At 41.4% G+C, this 23501-nt stretch overlaps 1 protein-coding gene across 1 annotated transcript in view; it reads left to right on the top strand.

Moving 5' to 3' along the window:
* DNAI1 (dynein axonemal intermediate chain 1) overlaps positions 1 to 23501 on the top strand; it is a 139090-nt gene that overhangs the window by 9556 nt on the left and 106033 nt on the right. Inside the window, exons 2-9 of the mRNA XM_040089974.2 lie at positions 3280 to 3351; positions 5141 to 5227; positions 6123 to 6203; positions 8008 to 8134; positions 9393 to 9493; positions 10263 to 10433; positions 18663 to 18722; positions 20772 to 20906. Coding sequence (XP_039945908.1) covers positions 3280 to 3351; positions 5141 to 5227; positions 6123 to 6203; positions 8008 to 8134; positions 9393 to 9493; positions 10263 to 10433; positions 18663 to 18722; positions 20772 to 20906 — 834 coding nt within the window. The remainder of the gene's footprint in view (positions 1 to 3279; positions 3352 to 5140; positions 5228 to 6122; positions 6204 to 8007; positions 8135 to 9392; positions 9494 to 10262; positions 10434 to 18662; positions 18723 to 20771; positions 20907 to 23501) is intronic.

Genomic DNA, 23501 nt, shown 5'->3' with positions numbered 1-23501 from the left:
TGAAACCTCTTTCTTGAGCACTCTCTTGCAGTCATACACAACAGCCATTCTTTGATAGAGGTTAAAAACATGCATAGGGTCAAAGTTAAGACTTTCAGAGCCTGGTTCTCTATTTTGCAATAGTTTGTAAACTTTGTTGCACTCAAAATTTTGTTTATGGGCAAAGAGAAGGCACAACTTATAAAACTAAAAATTTCATGTCAGTGTGACTGAAATTTTAGTCTAAAAATTATCATCAGTCCAGATGTGTTAATTAAAAAAAAATACTTCTTGGGGAAAAAAAAAAAAAAAAAAAAAAAAAAAAAAAAAAAAAAAAAAAAAAAAAAAAAAAAATTAGTAGTAGTGATACTGTGGTTAAAGTTGTTGCACGAAAGCTTCCCAGTTTCTACCTCTTTCCTGGTATTGTGCTCATCCTTCTTCCAATGTTCAGATTCCTAAGACTGATGGTTTAATTTTGCTGTTGGTGGTGGTGTTGGTGGGGATGTTGTGATAAGTTGTCAGCAACTGGAGACCTTCACTGCGGAGGTTAAGATGTCATTTTGATGGTTTCTTCACCTGGATTTTCTTTTATATGTTAGCTATTATATTTTCACCTTTCCCTTTTTCTGTTGGTCTGGTGCTCCACGTTACACCTGATATTACTGCATATGGTGCTTTTTCAGTATGCTAGATACTTCTTTGCTACCTCTAAACCCGATTTTCTTCCATTTTCCCTGTCTGCAGGTCTGCAATTCTCTAATTGGCCAGTGGTTAGATGCTTACAGCTGTAGTGTCTGTGATGTCAAGTATGTGCCCCACATCTTATCATCTCCTGCTTGTAGTCCTCCATGCCATATCCCGAGTCTCAGAGTCTCTCCATCATACCAGACCTGTACTGCATCATTAAATTCTGGTCGTAAAACCATGATAGTACTGTACAAAGGCAAGGGAAATAGAGCCAACTAGCCACAGTACCTGATTAGGTACAGCTACAGACTGATTAGAAAAGTTATTAATGTTCTACTCTACAAACTCTTTAGGGTACGGGAAGGAGGTCAGGGTTTGTGCTGCTTCCTTAAGGTGCACTCATAGCTCTAGCTTTTCTTTGGTCTCACTTTCAGATTTTAATACTGTTGCAGATATTTATTCACAGGTGGCTGTTCAGATTATGTTAATTGAAATCTGCAACTGCTAAAATCAATTATCCTCAGATTGCCTTGAAATGCCTTTGCTATTGGATAAATGCTTTTGTAGACCTGTTTACAAAGGATAATAGTAAGTAGAGTTCGTTTCATGTTTAATATTAAGAATTCGATTTTGATTTGGATCTGAATAAAATTTTGCTCTGAAAATCTGCTTAACTCACATCTAATTCACACAAAACAGGATTCTTATCAGAGGGAACCCTCTCTTGCCCATTGCCAAGCAATCATATAGGGGAGACAGGCCAGCTACATGATCCAGTCGTCTCAGTAGTGGTTGTGACACAGGACCTCTTAGCCTCTCTGCTCTGCAATCAGCCCACAGTGGGACCATAGAGAAAATATTGTAACTTCTATTTTCTTCACCTGCACCACAAAAATTTGTATTTCAAAGTGAGGCACATTTTCTAAACACAGAAATGTATTGTTCTGCTCATTTTTCACAGCTTTTAATATGTATCTTCTGGAATAAAGATAATCCCTAGTGCCTTGTTAGTGACAGCAATTTTATGTGTCTTAGCTTATACAAAGAAATATAACACAGAGACAGTCTCACATTTTTGCTGAACTTTGTTCTCTGAAAATATTTCTTTTCTGAACTCTTATTGTCAAGTCTTAACAAGTAGTGGGGTTTGATCAACAATGCTTGGGGATTCTGGGTCAAAGTCTTCATGGCTGCTTAATTGTTTAATACACAGAAAGTAGGTGGTGGAAGTGAATATTTAATTTTCCTAATGAAGGGAAATCATGAGGGGAGTGTAGGAATCTCTGTGGAAACTTGTGCTCCTGAAAGTGTTCTTAAGACATATGGAAGAGGAAGAATAGATATTGTGATAAAGCTGGGCTTTTCAGAAGAAGAAGAAGGAAAACCAGGTGGGAGAAACAAATGGCAGACTTAAAAAGCATGCGCTGGTTCTTTGCATTACCATGTAGTTGTACTGTGGGGTCCTCGCTGTGGAAGTTGTGCATGCTAAAAATGTGCATGGATTCCAAAATCACAAAATAAATTTATGGAGAAAAAGGTTTGCTGATATGGAATAGAAAGGACAGCATTTCTGGTTCAAGTCCCTGTGGCAAGCTAAGAGGTTATCCTGGAGAGAATAGAATAGGTACCTTCTTTTGAACAGACGAAAGATACTTGGCTAGGTGGACCTTTGATCTGAACTGAAAGGCGCACTCTAATGTTCTTCTGAAGAAAATCAATCAGCCCATGGGAGCTTCCTCTCCCTTCCCTCTTCACTTTCCTTCCCTCTTGTCTAGTATCCTCTTGTTTTCTGTCACAAAGTCAGACACTTTTTTCTGAGTAACTCCTCTGGTTTTTTCATCCATACCATCAAATGTTATTTGTGATCCGTCCTGAAACTGTTCTTGCCAAGGTTTCTAATGTTGTTCCCTTTGTTTGATTTATCAGCTAACTCTTCCTTCAGGGTTCGTGGTCCTGTCTGTCCCTCAGCGTTTCCTCAAAAGGATCCTCTTCATTTCCTCTTCCATTTTCTGTTAAATTTTCACAAAGCTTTGTCAGTTGTGCCCTTCTGTTATTCCTTCACTCTGGGTAAGGTAGTCTCCCTCTGTAAGGCACTCTATAAATAACTATTGAATTGTTCTTCTTAAAGCCTGTAATAGTAAAAAAATTTCTGTGCTTTCATGTGTGCAGGGGAGTTGACAGTGCAGGTTGTGCATGTTGACAGTGGTCAGTTTCCCAGCTGTTCATCAGTGTTTTCCACATTTTCTCAGTGCTTATGGCTTTGTGGTTGTGGATCTACTGTCTTTGGGCTCCCTGTGCCCTGCAAGCACTTGGGACAGGAGTGTTGTTTGACCGAGGCACTAAAATGTGTGTATGATATTTGGGTGTTTCACAGACTAAGACAGACTAGTAGTGTTGTACTAGGACAGAGTCTGGTGTTTCTTCATGCTGAAAAATCACTGTCTTGTGTTCTGAAAGTGACTGTCTTTCCTTCAGATAATTTATAGACAGAATGCTGGCATACTCAGCTTTTAAAACATACCATTGGAGCAAGCATCAAACTTTTATTCTGCTTTGCTTAAATTTGGAAAAAAGGTGCTTTGAAAGTTTACATTGGATGTGTTCTCACTTTAGGGCCAAGGTGGACCTTCAGGAGGAAAAGCAGGAAAAGCTGGTAAAGCTGGTAAAACTGGACATAAAAAATGGGTAAGATTCTCAAGTCTTATAAAATGTGTTTTCCATCTTTTAGCTATGAGATGCAAAAAAGATTTGGTCTGAACAATGAAGGTTTTTTAATAAAGTTGATAAAATATTAATTGATTTAGTAAGAGGTTGCTGTAGGTTTCCACTGAGAAGGGAAATGCACCAGCAAGTTAGGACAAAAAATATCACCTGCAACAAAGGCACAATTTGGGTAAAATGCAATATGAAAAGATTAAAATAAAATGTATGGGATATAAATTCCAAAGTGCAACCTGACTCAGACTGTGAGAAAACTGCCTGTTCAGTTTAGAAAATTCAAAGCATAGCCGATATTCACTTAACAAAGAAGTACAAGCCTTAGAGAAAATAGCCTTAACTTCTTTGATTCATGATAATGTTTTTTCCTGTTGGGCAAATAAATATTAGAATACCCTGATTTAATCTACCTTCCTCTTATTTAGATCCATTGGCAGGGATGGAAGTACAGTCTACATGCCTTTAAACAGGCATATTGATAAACAGCTTTTAACTTTCTTGGGACAAATCACAGTTGCATTAAATGTTACTCTTTTCACCATTTAAAAAAGGGAAGTTATTTACTTTTAAATGAAAATCATATATAAAAATGTTATAAACACAATACTTCTTATCTGATTCACTTGGGAAAACAGCCACTGAACTAACTGGCATCAAATTGTATATTATAAATGTTCTACAAGCAGGTGTTCTTGTGGGGAGTATTAAATCACAAACAACAGTTCTGCAGTCATCGTCTCTTGTGCATCAGATTGCCTGACCTTCCTTACAGCTTGCCTCATTTCAGCTCCCCTGGGAAAAGAAATAAAGCACTTTCTGTGGGCTCTTGGAATATGCAAAATTCTCTGTTACTTTCAGTCACTGCATGTTTTGACACATTGTTGTGCTTTTTACTTTCGTGGTGCTCTGCAGGTAGCAAAGCATTGCTGTGTCCAGCCTCTATAGCTTCAGCCATGAGCTGTGCTTACACCTTGGACCTGCATCCTCAGCTTTGTATGGCTGCAAAGTTAGCAGGCTTGAGAGAACTGCATTTACAAGAATGATTGATTTATTTTAAATCAACTCATTACACATTTTGAACTGAGGGAGAAATACTGCCTGGAGCAGTTAAGCACTTTAATCAGCAGCTTTGTGTTCTGAGTTTTTTTCTGTAAGGACAATTAATTGAAATTCATTCCTGCAGTGATTAATTTTCTTTTTTAATGACCTTATATCATGACATCAACCCAGGGAGAGCAGCAATCTGTTGCTGGGAGAATGGGGACATGCTGGTCTTTGTAAGAAATTGGTTAACATTCCTCCAGAAGCCACATCCCTGCAGCTTTGTATTTCAAACTAAATTTTAAGAGTAGCTTATAGAATTACATGTCAGGAGTAATTGCAGGTTCTTGTATTGTGCCCTTGAGTAGTCCTTAAGTCCTGTAACACCCTTGGGTATTATGTGGCAAGGGAAACAGAATTTTTCAACTTTTATACTTGAGTTTTCCTATTGGAGTTAATTCAGTTTTGTGCCAGGGCAGGAATTATCTTCAGCCTGCAGCTCCTCCAACACACTGAACTCTTGCTGGCAAGTGTAGCCATATGAAAATCTTCAGATTGTGGCCTGCCATTTGTCTTTTTCTGTTCAGCTCAAAACAAAGACAGGTGTGGGAATGTTGGTTTTATCTCTTTGCTCTGTGCCTCAAGAAGTGCTGCTTTGGCAAGGAGCAAAACTGTCAGTCTTGTTGCATTATTGAGCTTGTCATTCCTGTTCTAGGATGAAGGTGACTTTCCTGAAACAGGAGAGGACTGGTCAGCAAGAGCTGTAGTCAGATCCCCAGATCAGCTGGAGCTAACTGAAGATGTGAGTAAAGCAACAACTGTCTTGTCATGAGATGTGTACAAAACTCCATAAGCAGAAGCCTACCCATTGATTTTGGAGGAAATTCTGCAAGGGTAAAACTCCAGTACTTGCTGAAGTACAGTGTCTGCAGTACCAACTGAAACAGCTTCCACAAGAAAACAGAGAGAATGTGCTTTGAAACCCAGTTCTGGGCTTAAAACACTGGAACTGCTCAGAGCTAATCCGAAAGGGAAAACGGGGCTGGGGCTTTGCTCAGTTAAGGAGGACCCAAAGCCAACCTTGAGCTTTTTAGGTGCCTCTGTGCAATACACAGGATAGGGAGGTGTCCTACAATTTTATTGCTATTTCTTCCCAGATTGGTTCAGTAGCATTGCAATTGGTCACCTTTCCAACTGCAGTTGTTTCTCTCTTCTCACACCTTATAAAACTCTAGCATTGTTCCCTGCCTTTAAACTAGTTGAGAAAGGGAAGCAACTCAGGCAGTAAAAATAGTTAACAGCAGTATGGTTTTTTATTCACAGTGGTCAATCCTGAAAGTACTCCGATTGAGCTTATAGGTTTTTTTTGGACAGCGTTAATTTTAAAGACATGAGTTTTCTGTCTCATCCTACAGAATGCAGCTAGCATTTTTCAAGTACTGCCATATCTTAGATAAGAATTAAGATAAAGAAAGCTCAGGTAATGCTGTGGTAGGAAGCAGGATTACTTTTCTGCGTTCCATTCTGAGCCAGGTTGGCCACAAGCACTGTACTTGTGATGGCATCACCTGCACATGAGGTATCTGCAATGAATTGAACATCACAGAACTGAGCACAAAACATGGTGATTTTTGCTGCTGTGTATGGTATTGGTAGTGAAGTTTTATTCACAATACTATTTTGTTTCCATTCCAAAGGAATTAAAAAAGGAAGTTACACGTACTTTGACAGCTAACAATCCCCATATTCCCCAGGATATCGTCAGATTCAGCTTTAAAGTAAGTGTGACATGATCCATAAAACTGGAATTTTTTGCAATGAATTGGTTTTGTAGGGTTTTTTTTTTTTTTTTTTTTGGTTTATAACCAGGTAAATTTTCTTTTAATGTGGCTACATCTTGTTACATATTTACTGCCAATGGTTCTTAAAGGGTTTTTACAGATGGTAAAAGTCGAAAAGCATTGATGCATTTATTTAGAAGGATGTCACAGTTTCAGAACAAGATCTGTCAGTGAAGGTAATTAATACAGCTAATCTCAGGTAGTTACTTTTCCCATTCTGTGGTGGTTAAAGGACAGAATGCAAGGCTTTTCTCAGTCTGTAAGAATTATGCCGCAGTATTCAGACATCAAGACTGAATTATAGGAGAGCTCAGAAATGTGTTTTGTGAAATCACTGACAGGCTTTATTTATGATGAGTAGGAGTGAGCAACAGACAGCCAGAAAATATCCAAGAGTCACACCTTCACATTTATTTGTGCAGGGCTTACACTGCGTTACCCTGGAGCAACCTTCTCCCATTACTATATACAGTCAACAACACAGGCAGTCACATGGGAAGGGTGGAGTGATGGCTTTGTCTCCCACTTCTCCCTGGGAAGGGTTACACATCTGGAAAGAAAGGGTGTGGGGACAGCTCCTCCAACTCTGGCATTGAATTACTCCCAACTTTAGGCAGGTGTCGTGGTTTAATTCCAGCTGGCCACTAAGCCCCACACAGCCATTCACTCACTCTCCCGTGGTAGGACAGGGGAGAGAATCAGAGGAGTAGAAGTGAGAAAACTAATGGGTTGAGATGAAGACAGTTTGATAAAAACTTTGCACAAAAACTGTGCAAAGCAAAACAAGAAATTCACCACTTGAGGCAGATATTCAGTAATGCCTAAGAAAGCAGGGATCCATGTCAATGGTTACTTGGTAAGATACACCCCATCATTCCAAACATCCCCCCACCATTCTTCTTCCGCCCAGCATTCTTTACCCAGATTTTTATGCTAAGCATGGCACCATATGGTATGGAATATCCTTCTGGTCAGATGGGTGAGATAGTGACGAGGTGGGGTGGGGAACAGAATTCTGTGCAAGCACTGCTCAATAATAACCAAAACATCCCTGTGTTATCAACACTGTTTTCATTCAAATTCAAAATACAGCCCCACAGTAGCTACTGTGAAGAAAATTATCCCTGTCAAAACCATCACCTAAGAGAAAAGAAAACCAAGCAAAATATTCCCAAGTCTGTCTCACCTCTTTGCTACTGTACATATTTGACCAACCATTACACTATTCCAGAGAAAGGAAATCAGTCTTGTGGAATCAAATAAAGCACTTCTCTTCTATTTGGAGCTGAAGTTTTCCATATTTGTGGTATAAAGTCAAGTGATCAGTAATCCATACCTTCAAATTCTCCACAATAACTGAAGTGAGCTCATTTCTATGCTGTGATTTACATCGTAAGCTATCATATATATAAGAAGAAAGTATTGAAGCATCTGTGTTCTTTAGTGGCTTCTGACTGCTTTTAGGTACAGCTCATAATGAAATTTATACAGATTGAACTGTTCTTTACCATGAAGATGCTAAGGCACTGGAACAGGTTGCCCAGAAAAATTATGGATTCCACAACTGAGTGTTAAAAGCCAAGCTGGATGGGGCTTTAAGCTGCCTGGGCTAGGGGAGAGTGTCCCTTCCCAGGGCAGGGAGGTTGCAACAAGGTGTTCTTTAAGATCTCTTCCAGCCTAAACTATTCCAGAATTCTATGATTCTGTGATTCTATTATTTTCTTGGGTTTTTCTTTTGTAGGAACGAGCATACAAGCTAGTGGACAATATGGATCAAACAGCCATTCACTTCACTTTGAATGGATATTTGGTACCCAAAGATTCAGATGAAGGCAGGCGGCAAAGTATCAGATCAAGCACTGAATCAGGTAGCTTTATTGTCTGAAAGCACAATGATTTTCAGATAGGCACTGATTCTTCTTATTCAACACGATGGAATGATCATGCTGCATTACCATAGAGTTAAACAGCTCCAACTTCGGCTTGCATCCTTGTTGGCAATCAAAATTAGAAAAATAATCAGCCAGATGTTTGCTGCAGTCTAGAAAATGATGTGTGTTTTTTTGAGTAATTTGAATGCTAACACTGAAATTTTCGAAGTTATTTATTGTCTTTTAAACATCTTTCACTACAACTAGTTGGACATACATGTCTAAACTACTTAGCCTGTTTTGAAAGCTTCAGACATGACTTAAAGTATTAAAGCATAAATGTTTGGAATCTGGGTTATTGTTCAGGAAACTATCACACACATTGACTAATTCTTAAATTCTTATCAAGACATCTACTTTCAGACAGTGTGAGATACAAAACCCTGAACTACTTGGACATTTGATCTGAGCTACTATCAATATTCTTAGGTGTTCAGACAAAAAGACACATTAACCAGAGACTGAAAGCTCTGTTGTTAGTAAAGAGTTCTAGGATTGAATTTTCAGTGGGGAAGGATGGACTGGCTAGTGATTTTATTGTATTTCTGCTGTTTGTGAAGGGAGAATTTCTGTCACTATGAGTGTTCTGTCAAGGTGGTAACTGCCAAGCACAATGATAACACTGGGTAAGCTCCTGGGAATAGTTCTTACTTGGAACTCCTGAGGGTCAGTGTCTCCTTTACTTTACATTTTACAAACTATGCATGATGATTTGAAGTGACTGCACAGTCAAGGCTGTGATTGGAATGTAGACATCCATCATTCTCTAACAAGACTATATTACTTTTTATCCATATAAATAAGAACAACCATGTTACAACTTCTGTGTGCCTTGAAAACTTTCTTCGTAATTGTACATAACTGCAGACAATTCTGAAGGATAGAAAGGTCCAGAGCTGAAGAGATAACCAGAAACAGAGTTACTCAGATCAGAAAAGGCTTACATAAGTTTGCTCTGAGCCAAAAAAAATATTTTTTTTTTTCAGTTCATCCATAAGTACTGCAGATAAATTCTAGGAATACCATTGTCACTTTTGTGTCTTTGAGCAAACAATTGTTCTCCTAAGTGGGGCCTTGTTTCTGTGCTGTCTAAGGATACAGCATTAGGGAAGGATACATAGGTATATCAATGCTCCAGAAGACAGAGGATCTATAGAAAATTGGATGAAATGTCACATGTCCTTTCTGTGATCAGAAAAGGTTCCTGTTGAGGAGGAAAAGGCTCCTGTGGAGGCTTCTGCTGAGGCAACTGAAGAGACAGAGACTAAAGATGAAGAACCCACAGGAGGTGCTGAGGTAATTCTCTTTAGCCAGCTAAGAGCTGTCCATTTTATTTTTAGTATTAGATTTTAAATTACCTTACTATAAATTGGTTTTGCTTCTGTGATTGATTCTTTTATGTCTGAGATGTCAGTGCTGTAGGTGAGAACCTTCCGATTCTGCCAGGCAGCTGTGGTCCTGCTGGCATTTTTCAGATATAGAAACTGAGTAGGGGGATCATACCAGATCTGTCTTTATCCAGATGTTATATCAAAATAAAGTGTAATTTGCTGGGATTTTGAATCTTCCTGGACAGTATGTTCACTGGTGAAAAACAGAATCTGGAGGGTGAAAGCATCAGGCATAACTGAATGAAGGAAGTAGTGGCCTGATTTAAAGGCAGTTGGCTGATAGGAAAGGAGTAGCCTGTGAGAAGTTTGTTCTTATCCACACAGAACCCACACAGTGTCAGAATTTCAGGTGAAACTCATTGTCTAGCAAGAAAATGAAAATACAGGGTAATGGGACGCTAACAAAATCTTCTGGTCCCTGAGTCCATTTTACCAAAGGCAGCTGTGCCATATTATCTCTCTTATGTCAGGTTTTGTTTTAAAGAAATTTCAGTTCCTGAATGCCTATATTCCCATTCAGATATCATTTCAGAATCAGCTTGATCTAAATGCTGGAAGTCTCCTAATTTTAAATCTTCAGTTACAGTCTCCTTCACTAGGCAGCAGAAATCCAACAGTCTGAGAAGAAGGAAAGAGATGACTGGTTCTCTTGGGGTGGCTGTATTTTCTTGCAGGCTTCAGGAGAGGAAGAGGAGGCACAGACAGCTGAAGCAGCTGAAGCAGCTGAAGAAGCTGAGGCAGCAGAGGCAGAAGAGCCTCCTCCCCCAAAAGTGCCAGAGAAGAAACTTGCAAACCAGTTCAACTTCATTGAGAGAGGTTCAACTACATACCACAATCCTCTGCGGGTATGTTGCTGTTTCCTTCAGTGAGGGAGTTCTTTTGAGAGACCCAGACAACCGCTGATGGCAAAAAGAAAGAGAGTCTGCTCTTTCTGGTGGAGAATCAACGCCTTATTTGGGTTCCAGCCCCTTGGCAAGTCCGGAGCCAGTAGCTAGATCCTTCCTTGTCCCCGTTTCCAGGCAAAAAGAGCCTGCCCGCCCCCCCCCCCGGGCTTTTACCTCGGGGGGAAGGGCCTAAGGCGGGTATAAGCCACTACCCAATCAGGGGTAAGGTGGGAGTGGGACAGAGTTGGGTTACATTCCAGTGTGGGAGGATAGGCACTGCTGAGCAGGGACTGACCACATGATACAGTTTCCAAGGGGAACAGGGGAAAACATTACAAAACCTATGAAACACAATATAAACCAAATTAACACACTGTAACATCTCCCTCTTTCTTATTAAATTTAGAAGGAGGAAGGCTCAGTCTGTGGGAGATGTTCAGAGTTCTGACTTTGAGTACCTTTAAAGTTGAAGAAGAAAAAAAAATGACATCTAGTGCAGATAAACTGTTCAGAAAAATACTGTTAAGGGAAAATTATAATTAGGAGAGGGTTCAGAGCTTTCTCCTCCTCCAGGCAGCACTGGCCACTTGTGGGGCCTCTGCAGGTGGTTTTGCAGTTTTAGGGATGAAAGGTTTCACCCACTTGGCTGACACCCACTTGAGACCTGAGGGAGTGGACACTCACGCATACCCACGACCCCAGGTGATCAGATCATGAGGTCCCTCTGTTTCCCTAGTTGCTGGATCCTTTACCATTACCGGTGGCTTTGCTTTCAGCTGCAGTTGGCAGTTCTCTCTGACATGGTGCACAATTAGTGGGTTAAGATTTTCAAACATGCAATTTAAAAAGTTCAGAGTGAACAAGGCTTTGGACAACTGAATTTGGGGTGTTTCTAATTTTAGAGACTGACGTTGTTGGCTGAGGACCCTTTTGAGATTTTGGTGGGTCCTTTCCATGATGGTCTGACCTGTGAGGGAGTAGGGGATGCCTGTTTTGTGCTCTACTCCCCACTGCTGCAGGAAGCTTCTGAACTCCTTGGATGTGTACGTGGGTCCATTATCAGTTTTTCATTGATTTGGGGATGCCCAGGAAAGAGAAAGCCTGTATTAGGTGTTTCATGGCATCACTAGACTTCTCCCCTGAGTGGGCAGAGGCATAGACAGCTCCAGAAAAGGTGTCTACAGATACATGGACATACTGTTGTCTGCCAAAGGACATGATGTGTGTCACGTCTGTCTGCCATACCTCACAGCTCTTCAATCCCCTGGGGTTTGCTCCTGCACTCAGGGCTGGGAGTGCGTGTTGCTGGCACGAGGGACACATTGACACAATTGCCCGAGCCTGTTCCCGACTTAGATGGAACTGGCGGACTAGGCCTGGTGCATTCTGGTGAAAAAGCTGATGGCTGATTTTGGCTTGTCTGAAGATGTTTGGGAGTGGGGCCATCTCCACAGGCACAGCAAGAGCATCAGCCCTTCTGTTGCCCTCGGCTGTGAACCGTGGTAAATCGGTGTGTGATCTGATGTGCATCACATAAAATTGTTGCTCTCGGTGGGAGATCAGATTTACTAGTTTTGAGAGCAAGTTGAGAAGTGCAGCGTTGGAGACCTCACTCAGTACAGCTTGTTCAACTCTGGATACTACACCTGCTACATAGGCTGAATCTGTGACCAAATTGAATGGTTCAGGAGACTTTCCAAAAGCTCTAACAAATGCAGCCAACTCAGCTATCTGAGGTGATCCTTCCACCTCGACAGTATCTTTTTCCCACTGCTGAGTTTGAGGAGCTTTCCACGTTATTACTGACTTATGAGAGGCTCCGGATGCATCTGTAAAAATGGTTAGAGCTTTTAAGGGCCTCCCGCTCTGGACATTTTTTAATGACAATTTGAACTGAATTTGTTCTCTAAATAATTTGTGAGCAGGCTATGAATTGAAATTTGACCTATGTAGCTACCCAGAGCAAACTGCAAAGCTTCATTTTCATGAAGCAGGTACTCCAACATTGCTTTTGTGATTTGGCCTGAGTTTATCTCAATTGGGATGTGAATACACTCAAAATCACATCCTGCCAACTCCCTGATCCGGGTCCTGGCTTTCTAGATCAATTTTGATACCAGTTCCTGTGGCCTGGGCATTCTTTTGGACCAGTGGTGACTGAGAAAAACCCACTCTATGATTAAGGGGGGATCCTTACAGTCTTTGTCCTTTTTTGATTTTTCCACTCTTTCCCACTGAAAAATCATTCCGTGAAGGTGTGGCAATTTGCCTAAAATGATGAATTTGAATGGCAAGTCTGATTTGCACCTGTTGGCCTGTCTGGTGGCCATATAGTCCTGTACCTTTTCTAGGGCTGCTCTGGCCTCTTGGGTGAGGGTCCTAGGAGACTTAGCTCCTCTTCCCCTTTTAAAAGATTAAAGAGGGGGTCTAGGTTCTCTGTGGTCAGACCTAGCCAAGGTCTTACTCAATTTAAGGACCCACATAACTGCTGGACATCTGCTAAGGTCCTGATGTTATTTTTGACAACTAATTTTTGTGACACAATGGTCCACTTACCAATCTCCAGACCCAGGTACCTCCAAGGTGGCATCGTTTGAATCTTTTCCTCCTGAAGCTTGAGCCCTGCAGCGACCAAAGAATCGATTGTCAGGTCAAGCATGTGCGACAATAAGTCATCATTGGGGGCACACACAAGCACATCATCCATGTAGTGCAGGATGATGGCTTCTCCTACAGCTGCGCGCACTGGGGACAGCAGGGAAGAGAGATACCACTGACAAATAGACGGCAAGGTTTTCATCCCTTAGGGAAGAAATTTCCAGTGGTATCTTTTCCTTGGGACTTCTCGGTTGAGCGTAGGGACCTCAAACGTGGGGCATCATCAGGGTGCAGAGGAATCTGGAAAAAATGATCTTTGATATCAATAACTGCCAAATTCCAATTTTGAGGGAGCATCGCTGGGGATGGCATCCCTGGCTGGAGAGAACCCATGTCCTCAATGACATTATTAATTTGACAGAGATCGTGGAGGAGCCACCACTTGCCTTTGTTTGCCTTTTTTATAACAAAGACTGGGGAATTCCATGGAGATGTGGTTTCCACAATGTGGCCTTTAGCTGGCTGTTCATCCACTAGCTTCTGAAGCGCCTTCAATTTTTCTTTACTGAGCGGCCCCTGCTCTACCCAGACTAGTGAATCAGTTTTCCAATTGAGTTTCTGGGTAGGGTGCTCTTCAGTGGCTGCAGCCCGAAAAACCAGGGGGGCATCTGGAATGCTAATCGTGACCCCGCACTGGGCCATCAGGTCTCTACCCAACAAGAGCTCTGAATATTCTAAAACAAATGGAGCCAATGTAGCTAATTGTCCATTTGGCCTCTTAATTTGATCAACATTTTTTGATTGTTTTGCCCATTTCATCCCCCCTACACCTTCTACATGCCCAGACACATTTTGCAGTTCCCAAGGTGAGGGCCACATCCTTTCTGATACAATCGTTACGTCTGCGCCTGTGTCCAAAACCCCTTTGAGGTTTACTACTTCCCCACCGTGACAGACCTCACACCCTATTATGAGTTTGTCCCTCCCAATAACTCGTGTGAGGCAAACTTCAAGGTGTTTGTTCCTTGTGCTGTCTTTTTCAGGGAACAGGTCAGGTGCTGGAATTGCCTGAGCTATTATCTGCACCTTAGGCAGAAACAAAGGTGGACGGACACAGCGCAGCCAGAGAACTAGTTGTTTAGGGTTTGATGAGGCAAGACCCGGAAGGATCTTGATCTCTCTCGGTGTGTACCTGGTGTCCCCAAGGATGACATACTTACTGCCAACATGTTGCCAGGAGCCTGGCACCTGTAGATCTAATGAATCTAAATGCCAGTCTGTGTCACTTAGGTGCAAGGACTCTGTCAGTTGCAACCTAAAAGGCTTTTGGAGGCACTCTGTGGTTAGACAGGGTCTGCTCACATCATGATCTGAAAGGGTCATATCTGGTGACTTCTGCTGAAAAGCAGAACTGGTTATAGAGGGATTAGTTAATTTAACATTTGCATTTTCTAGTTTTTCATCCCGCCTCCTCGGACTTGCCCCATTTATGTCAGCACGCTGGGCAAGCCAGCACTCACTTTTTAGTTATTTGAAAAATCCCCTTTGGACCTTTGAGACCCCCTGCCCCCATTGTCCCGAAAGTCCAGAAATGGCTTCTTTAAAGGGCATTGAGATGCCCAATGTCCAGCCTGACAGCACAGGAGACACGTCATTCTTCTCTCGGGTGGTGGCCGTGGCACAGGCACTGGGGGCATGGCGTCTACTGCGGCAGCTCTTTGCGGTGGTCTGAATGCATCTCTGGAGCTGTGGTTTAGGTGAGCTGTCATGAAGGGAACCTTCTGGGTACACACGTGGAGCATGTCATCTAAGGTTGGAGATGGTTCCATGGGCAGGCTGAGGATAGCTGCCTTGCGATGTTTGTTTGCATTGGTCAGTGCCATCTCCTCCAGGACCTGTTCTTGGGCTCCTTCATTCTTAACCGGTAGCTCGATAGCTTGGGTTAATTGCTCCACAAATGCTATAAAAGGTTCTGATGGAAGCTGCTTTATTTTACTGTAAGGTTGGAAAGGCCCATCGGGTTGGATTGAAAAGAATGCTTTGGAAGCAGCATCTTTAATGCGCTCCAAAACAGCTAAAGGAATTTTCTGAGCCTGCTTGAGGGCTGAGACCCATTCATTATCACCACATAGATGTTCTAATTGAATTGGCAAATTATTATTATCGACAGCTGTTTCAGGATTTTGCCAAAGCTCCAGAAGTAAATCTCTTAATATTTTTTTCCATGTAGAGTCCCAAAGCCTAAACTGTGTGGACAAAAGGAGGGAAGAAAAAAGCTGCCGAAGGTCAAAGGGAACAATAGGATTCCCTGCTAAATTTGCTTTTAAAAGGCTGTGAAAGTATTCAGTTTCACGTCCAAAATTGGCCTGAGCTTTGCATAAATCCTGAATTGCTTGTTGGGGGAAGGGGTCCCAATTACTGTGCACAGCACCCCCCCTTTTTGACCATTGATATGTGACAGGGGTGGCAGAAAAGCCGGGATCACTTCCTACTTCCGGGTTCCCAGCTCTCCCCCACCTCCCCTCCAGGGTGTGGGAACTGGTACTGTGGGCAGGGAAACTGTGGGAACAAGGGGCAGGGAGGGGCTGGAAGCTTGAGTCACACGGGGAGGAGTCGGAGGGCGGAGGTTTGAGGGTAGGGGGCAGAGTCAGAGCAGAGGGCAGTGCCAGGGGCAGCACCCAAGGGAAGGAGGGGTCTCGGGAGAGGAAGGGATTGTGAAAAGGATTGTGGGGAGGAGGGACAGACAAAGAGAGAGGCTCCTCGTGACTCGAGAGCACATGGCTTCGGCCATTTTGGGGAACAAAGGAGTCCCCTCCATCTTGTGACCCCCCTTCTGAACTAAGACTAGTTTGGGATTCACTAAGATGGGGGTTTTGTGCACTTGAACTGCCAGCAAAAGTAAGCTGAACCCAGGGTTTACAAACTGGGGAAGAAGGGAGTTTGGGGAAAGTTTAGGGGTTTCTCAAGGAATATCCAATTTTGGGGAAGGGATTTTGGGGTTGGGATAGGGAGAAGCTGAGGAAACTGGGGAAAATCCACAGAGAACTGGCTTTTTTTTCTTTTCATTTTGTTTTTGGAATGCAAATAAAATTTGCACGCTCCAAAGAGCAAAATTTGCTTTTTCCTTATCATTAGGGGAGCTTGATTGAGACAATTTTTTTGCAGCAGCTTCCCAAAATTCCGGGGAGCTTATTTGGTGCAAAAAGAGTTTCCAGTCTCGGTTCCCAGGGTCAGGTTTCCACGAACATGTGGTCACCTTCTCTGGGGCCAGTTTGCCGTTTGGGGGGCTTCTTCACAGCACTCTGCTGGGTTTTTTAAGTCCAAAGGGAAAAACTACAGCCCTGGCCTGTGGAATCCTGAGTTTCAGAGACTCCACAGTGAACGCCAAGCCTGACGAGTCTGTGTCTCTGCGTGGGTGGGCTGCATTTCAGGACTCACATGCCTGTGTGAGGTTCCTCAGCCATGTGCTCCGCACATGGTTCTTCTAGCTTTCTGGGAGCCCCTTGTGGCTTCGAGCCCCACGTTTGGGCACCAGCTGAGGGAGTTCTTTTGAGAGACCCAGATGACTGTTGATGGCAAAAAGAAAGAGAGTCTGCTCTTTCCAGGGGAGAATCAAGGCCTTATTTGGGTTCCAGCCCCTTGGCAAGTCCAGAGCTAGTAGCTAGCTCCTTCCTTGTCCCCGTTTCCAGGCAAAAAGAGCCCACCCCACCCTCTCCCTGGGCTTTTACCCGGGGGGAAGGGCCTAGAGGCAGGGACAAGCCACTACCCAATCAGGGGCAAGGTGGGAGTGGGACAGAGTTGGGTTACATGCCTGTGTGGGAGGATGGCCACTACATGGTACAGTTTCCAAGGGGAACAAACCCAATGAAACACAATATAAACCCAATTAACACACTGTAACACTTACAGTGACTTGAAGGATCTGTCTTTGAGAGAGCATGCAGATCACCTGTGTTTGTGTCATATCCTGTGATCTGTCAATACTATTAGGAAAAAGGTATAGAAATTGTACTATGGTAAAACATTTGGTGTGATGAAAATGGAGACAGAATATTTCTTGCCTCATGAACTCTTGGACAGCCTACAAAAAGTTTTGATGCTACTGTAAATCCTTAAGCCTGTACTAGGATATGATATTTTTTGTGTCTATTTTCTCATCTGAAAAAGTACAGAGCAGTGCTAGGGTAGCAACTGAGTACTTGAAATGTGTGAAAGCAATTTCTGTTTGTCACTGTGTATTTTCATGGTGTTGTACTTCAATTCTTATTAATGGAGCAGAGATATAAGTGCCCATATGTTGAAAGGACAAATGTGTATGCTTGTATTAAGCATGGGTACTAGAGCAACCAACTTATGTGTGACAAATCTGTACTTCTTGCACGTGGTACGTCTCCTTCCCACTCTGCATGCACTTTCCAGTAAGGATAGACCCAAACCCTTATGTTCCTTCCCTAAGCATTTTGCCAAACCTACAGCCATTCCCTGTGACCATGTTTTCATGGGGCCTTCTGGCTGAGCAATCCTGGTGATGTAGACTCCTGACGGAGAGCTCAAAAAGGAGTTTCCTACATCAGGGATACAAGTTTCAGAGAGAAAATGCTTTTTTCTTGCTACAATTGGAGTGCATATTTTCCTGGAAAGTCTGTCTGTTGTCTTACAGCCATTACACCTAGAGTTAGACGTCTTTACATATGATGGATGCAGAGAGATATATGAGTTACTGTGCTGGTTGGAAACAGAAGATCTCAGGAGAGTTTGTCCAGCAGTGGGGTGCTTGCTACGACGTTTGAGCTAAGATTCAGCATCATTCAAAAATCCAAGTGAAGGCTGTGGAATTTCCTATTTCTTTGTTCCCAGATCTGCATATTCTCTTCCCAATGATTTTACTGGGAGAAGCTTGTGTGTTTCTGTATGGTTCTCCCTTTAAAAGCAGAGTATAGGCCTTAAATAGGTGCATAGTACTGCTATGTGCTGTACAGGATGTGCAGTTTCGAATTCTGAGATATCTTCATTTCAGAGGTCAGGGAAATGCTACAGGCAGCTTCTTAAAGATGTTCTGACATGAGAGTTTTTTGAAAGAAGATGCTGTTCTTTTAAAGAAATATTTCACAGAAATATATTAATTTATTTCAGAATATTGATGTAAGTATGGTAAAAATATTATTTCAGTAGCATCAGTTGAATTGTTTATAAGTTTAGTTCTGTTTAATTTTTTTGATCTGACTGTTGTATCCAATTGGCTTTTTAATATATAGGAAAAACTTCTCAAATTTGGTAGGATGTCATAACTTGTATCATAATTGGTACCAGAACATTTCAAATGGTAGAGGTGATTAAAAAATTAACTCCTTCAAAATTAACTACTGAAATATTTGAAGTATGTGGGGAAAAATCAGAAGGTCTTGTGAACATTATTTTGGTCCATAACAAAATCTTTTTGTAGCTGCATGATCACCAACAGTGTTGTGCAGTGCCCTAGGAGTCATTTGGGTATCAAGATAGTCATATAGACTGTTTCCACAGCTGGACTGTGTCACTGCAGATGGCTTCAATGCTGAGATTATGCTTCTTCATGCTTTTTTCTTTTTTCAGGAAAAAGGCTATCAAACTGACCCTGCACCTTTTGAAACTTTCTCAGAAAATGTTAACCAGGTATATCTATATCCTCTATCTCCTTTTTATCTTTAAAGTTGTTTTAGATTTTGGAAATCGAGGTGTGAGAAAGTTAAAACAGAATTACTGTGTTTGCATTCCTTGCAGTGGAATGAATTCCTTTACTGTGGCTTTGATCTATGCTTTGAATCTGACAACAGACTAATATGACCCTGTCTTCTGCTTTAATGGGTGAACTTGCTCATTGTTTATATTTCTAATGCTAAGTGTCTCTGTTTAGATGCTTTTCACTGGTTTATTTTTTGTCAGCCACCCTGACCTGTCTGCTTTAGAGAGTCTTAAGTGACTGGAAATGGAGAAGCCACAGGGTGAGAATAGTTTTGGATTCAGCAAGAGGTGGGCTGCAGCTTGCAGGGTACTGGCTGCCCTAGGGACATAGCTCTCTCTTAGAGTATTGTTAAGAATTTGGCAGATGCAGCACTTGGGGTTTTACTTTGATTGAGTTTAGGTCTATGCAAAAACAGGTTTCTAAAGCCCGAAGCTGAATGAAGTGAGAACTACAGCATAAGGAACATGGAAGACCTGTTGCAAGAGACTTAACTCTGTTTTATGTAGCAGAAATGTGCCTATCTATTCATGACGAAAGGCTCTGTAGTATTTTCTGTGTCCCTTAAAAATGTAAAAAAGCCCCTATTTTGGATGAAATTTCACACAAGAAATATGTTACAGCTTTCAGTGAAAAGGGAATCCATCCAGTTCTGAGGATTAATGCTCAGATATTTGTAGAATGTAATTGGTTTGTCACAGATATAAACATTGTTTCAAGCTGGTGTATCGACCTGGAATTGAGAACATCATTTTGTTACCAGTGAGCAGAGGAACACAGAGAAGATACTGTAACGTAGTGGCAGCAACTTAAAAAATTATAGGAAAATGATTAAAAGGGGCGTGGAGGTTAAAAACTATAATCTATTCTATTCCCGAACTTGAAATTACAGAGTAATTGGCCTGAGATCTTCCCTCCCTCCAGCTGGATTTTTCTTCCCTTTTCTTTTTCTGACAGTGAGATGTCCTGAGACTTAGAACAGAGGTCTTTAAGATAATTGGCCCATGACTAAGATTTTGCATTAAATGTTTGAAAGCTAAGAGAAAAAGTTGTCCACTGATTTCTTTTTGTATTGTTGAATTTTTCAGTGGGTCTAAAATAGTTTAATATAAATAAACTATTTTTTTCCCTTCAGCTCTTTTTCCTTTATGTTCTTTCTTATGCTTACAAATTTCCTATTCCAAACTTTTCCATCCTACTCCTTCTCATAATTGTCTCATCTTCTTTGTCCTTTCCCTGATGTTTGGAACATCTTTCCATCTCATTTCTGCCTGCAAATTTACACAATCCAGGGGCGTGGGGGGGACGGGTGGTGGGGTAAGACTTCTGCGACCTTTTTTCTAATGTTCTAGTCTATATTCTATGTTTGAATCATACTCCCTATTCTTAGCTAATGTGTTAGGTTGCCTTTTGTTTTGTCCTGAAAGAAATAAACCTACTTCAGATACAATACTAGGATTTCAATAACAATGAATAATTCTTAAGAGAAATTATTTTTGGATCTACTCACATAAGAGATGTGTGGCATGTGGCATAGCAGAAGATGTAAAACTGCTCTCAGATTCCATTTGATTATATGCTGCAGGGTTGGAGTCCAAATTTAAATTGTGTTAAGCAGCTATAATTTAATTTTCCAACACCACATGAGAAATGTCATAAAGCATTTTATGGTAAATTAGCCAAACACAGAGTCCTGCAAAAATAAAGGTATGGAGAGTGAAAGCAGTAAGTAGAGTGTTGGAGTGTTGGAGGAAGGAAATTGTTAAGAATGAAGTAATGTGTTCTTAAAATAAGACATGCCCCATCATGCTTTAAAAATCCTGGACCTCAACTCTTCACTTGTTGGGCAAAAAAGACAGATGTTCAGCTAATTCCAGCAGTAGTGGTACTATTGTGATGACTGTTATTTTTGTGATGATTTTGTGGCTGCTCTCAGGAATATGATCAGGTCCTGATAAATGCTGCCTCTGTCTGTCTCTTAGTGGTATATCTATGATGCCTATATGGAGGAACTTGAGAGAATAGAAAAGGCAAAAGAAAAAGAAAAAGCAAAACCTGTGGCAGTAAAGAAAGAAGATAAGAAAACTGGAAGAAAGTTATCCTATGTGGAGCCACCGGTATGTTTCATTATGTGGGGAAAAAGGCTGTTTAAAATGGTGATGGGTGCATCTGTAGAGCAAGTCAGGTGAAAGCAAGTTATACTAGCTGTGTAGCTTGTTGTCTTAGTAGGCAAATAATACCTTTAGGAAATACAAAAGTTAGTTTTTTCTAGAAATTGTATTCCCAAAACAGGATTTCTGTTGTGCTGTATAAAACAGGATTTTCATTTTGCATAATCTTATTTTCAAACCTGATTTCCAAATGAGTTATATAGCTTTTGGGTTTTGTGCACGTTTCTGTCACATTTTTGATTATTATGCGAGGGATAAAAGAACTAAAAAGGTAGAAACACCCTGTGATTTTTCAAAGAAATGTAAGTGATGATAGTTTTACATACAATTGAAAGGCACTGAAATTTAGGATTATTTCAAAATATAGCACTGTAATAAAACACTTTCCACTATTTTTTAATTTTGATTTTTAATGATTTTATAGAATTACAATTTATACATTTTCTAATTATAGATATGTAAATGGCATGCTTCTCAGAATATCAGGTGTCCTGAAACCTGCCATGCTCTGAGCTGATGCTATGACCTTGCTGTGAGGGTGATACTGATTCTTAATTCAGAGTCAGAAGTAGCCTAGGTGTGCCTTGTGGTAATGACACAGTTCATTCCACCAAAGTGACAGTATCCCCATCCTAAAAATATCATCCCACTTCAAACACTGAATGTACAATGCATAGGATGATATGGCAACCCTGAAAGATTTTCATGTTCTGAAATATTTTCAAGGGGTTCAGGAAGTTTTCTGTTTTGGTTTAACTGGCTGGTTCTTTCTTCCCCCGTCTAAGGTAGATGATTTTGAAGGCAAACTGAAATAATTTCTGTAATGACAAGAACAAGATACAGAATCATGGAAATCAGTTCATAACTTGCTCGTAGAATAGGTATAGACATATCAATATAAGTAAGATAGATATAGATATAGATATAGATATAGATATAGATATAGATATAGATATAGATATAGATAGATATATCGTAGATATCTGTATCTATGTGTGTGTATGTGTGTGTATGTGTGTGTATGTGTGTAATAACAGCTGACTCCTGAAGCTGGCTTTAGCTTTTTCATACCATATGGCTGATATGACTGCAGAGGATTTGGCTGGTTTAGCCACGAAGCAGCACTGTGCCAACATAAAGCTTACAGTATAAACAGACTGGGATGTTCTGACGGGCTTTTTCCTGTGAATTGTGCCATGGAAATTCACAGTCCTTTTGAGAACCAGTAAACCTTTCACCTGAGTATGTTTTGGAGAATTAAGCCTCAAGTCAACATTGCAATTACAGGCTTAAAGGGTGGACTGCTAAAAATTAAATTAAAATAAAGTGAAACCATATTGTAAAACACCTGGTGCCCACTTCAATGACAACAGTGGGAAACTGAAATCCAGTCACTCGTGGTATCTGTCCCTTTGGTGTTTTGCTTTTCATGTTTAACACTTTCCAGGGGACTTGAAGGGAAGCCAAAAAGTTGATGCACTGAATAAGTGAAAGGAAAAGCTTCTTTTTGCAGAGCCAGTGTCCCAAACTGAGGTCCTCTATGAGGCTGGTCAACCAACCTGAAGTGTATGAAAAACCTGATGAGTTCTTCACTGACTACCTGGAAAAATGCAATGTGAAATACTCCAAGGCTCAAATCAGACATACAACAATCATTATGTCTGTTCAGATGTAGGTATATGGAAATTAAAGGTTGATGGTATCAAAATCTGTATTTCTGGCCTCAGGATGACAAATGGAGAAGTAGGTTTTGTGGAGCTGCTAACTCACATGTTACATGAGTTACACCATGCTAACTGAAACAGAGCTTTTCCAGCTTTCCTGTGCTTTACCAGAGCACTTTTTAAGGCCAAGCTGTGATTGGTCATTGCTGAAGGGAACTGTGGAACATCAAGCAGGAGACATGGCTGATCTGGATCAAACTGCAATGGCTAGAAGACACAATTAATTTCCACCATTGTTTTGGTCAGGTTAGGTATTAGCAAGAAAAACTATGTTAGCTGCTGAGATAGTACCAGATTTAATCCAAAGGAAAGAAGACGATAAAATGAGTGGCTGTTACCACAAGTGGATCCCCCATGGAAGCTGTTGCTGTGGTAGGACGGCATGAAAGAGAAGACTGAAGAGCTAGAGCTACAGCTGGAGATGATGGTAGGAGTTAGACTAGGATTTGAAAATGTACTGAATAAAAATAGAAAACAATACTGGTGGTATAAGAGCTTAAAGTAGTGCATGACTGGGAGAGAAAGGAAGTGATCCATGAAAGAACAGGACAGGACAGGACAGGACAGGACAGGACAGGACAGGACAGGAGAGGAGAGGAGAGGAGAGGAGAGGAGAGGAGAGGAGAGGAGAGGAGAGGAGAGGAGAGGAGAGGAGAGGAGAGGAGAGGAGAGGAGAGGAGAGGAGAGGAGAGGAGAGGAGAGGAGAGGAGAGGAGAGGAGAGGAGAGGAGAGGAGAGGAGAGGAGAGGAGAGGAGAGGAGAGGAGAGGAGAGGAGAGGAGAGGAGAGGAGAGGAGAGGAGAGGAGAGGAGAGGAGAG

This window comes from Hirundo rustica, chromosome Z, assembly GCF_015227805.2.
Source record: "Hirundo rustica isolate bHirRus1 chromosome Z, bHirRus1.pri.v3, whole genome shotgun sequence".
Lineage (NCBI taxonomy): Eukaryota > Metazoa > Chordata > Aves > Passeriformes > Hirundinidae > Hirundo > Hirundo rustica.
The sequence above is the reverse complement of the archived record's forward strand: the minus strand, read 5'-3'. Positions and strand labels throughout refer to the sequence as shown.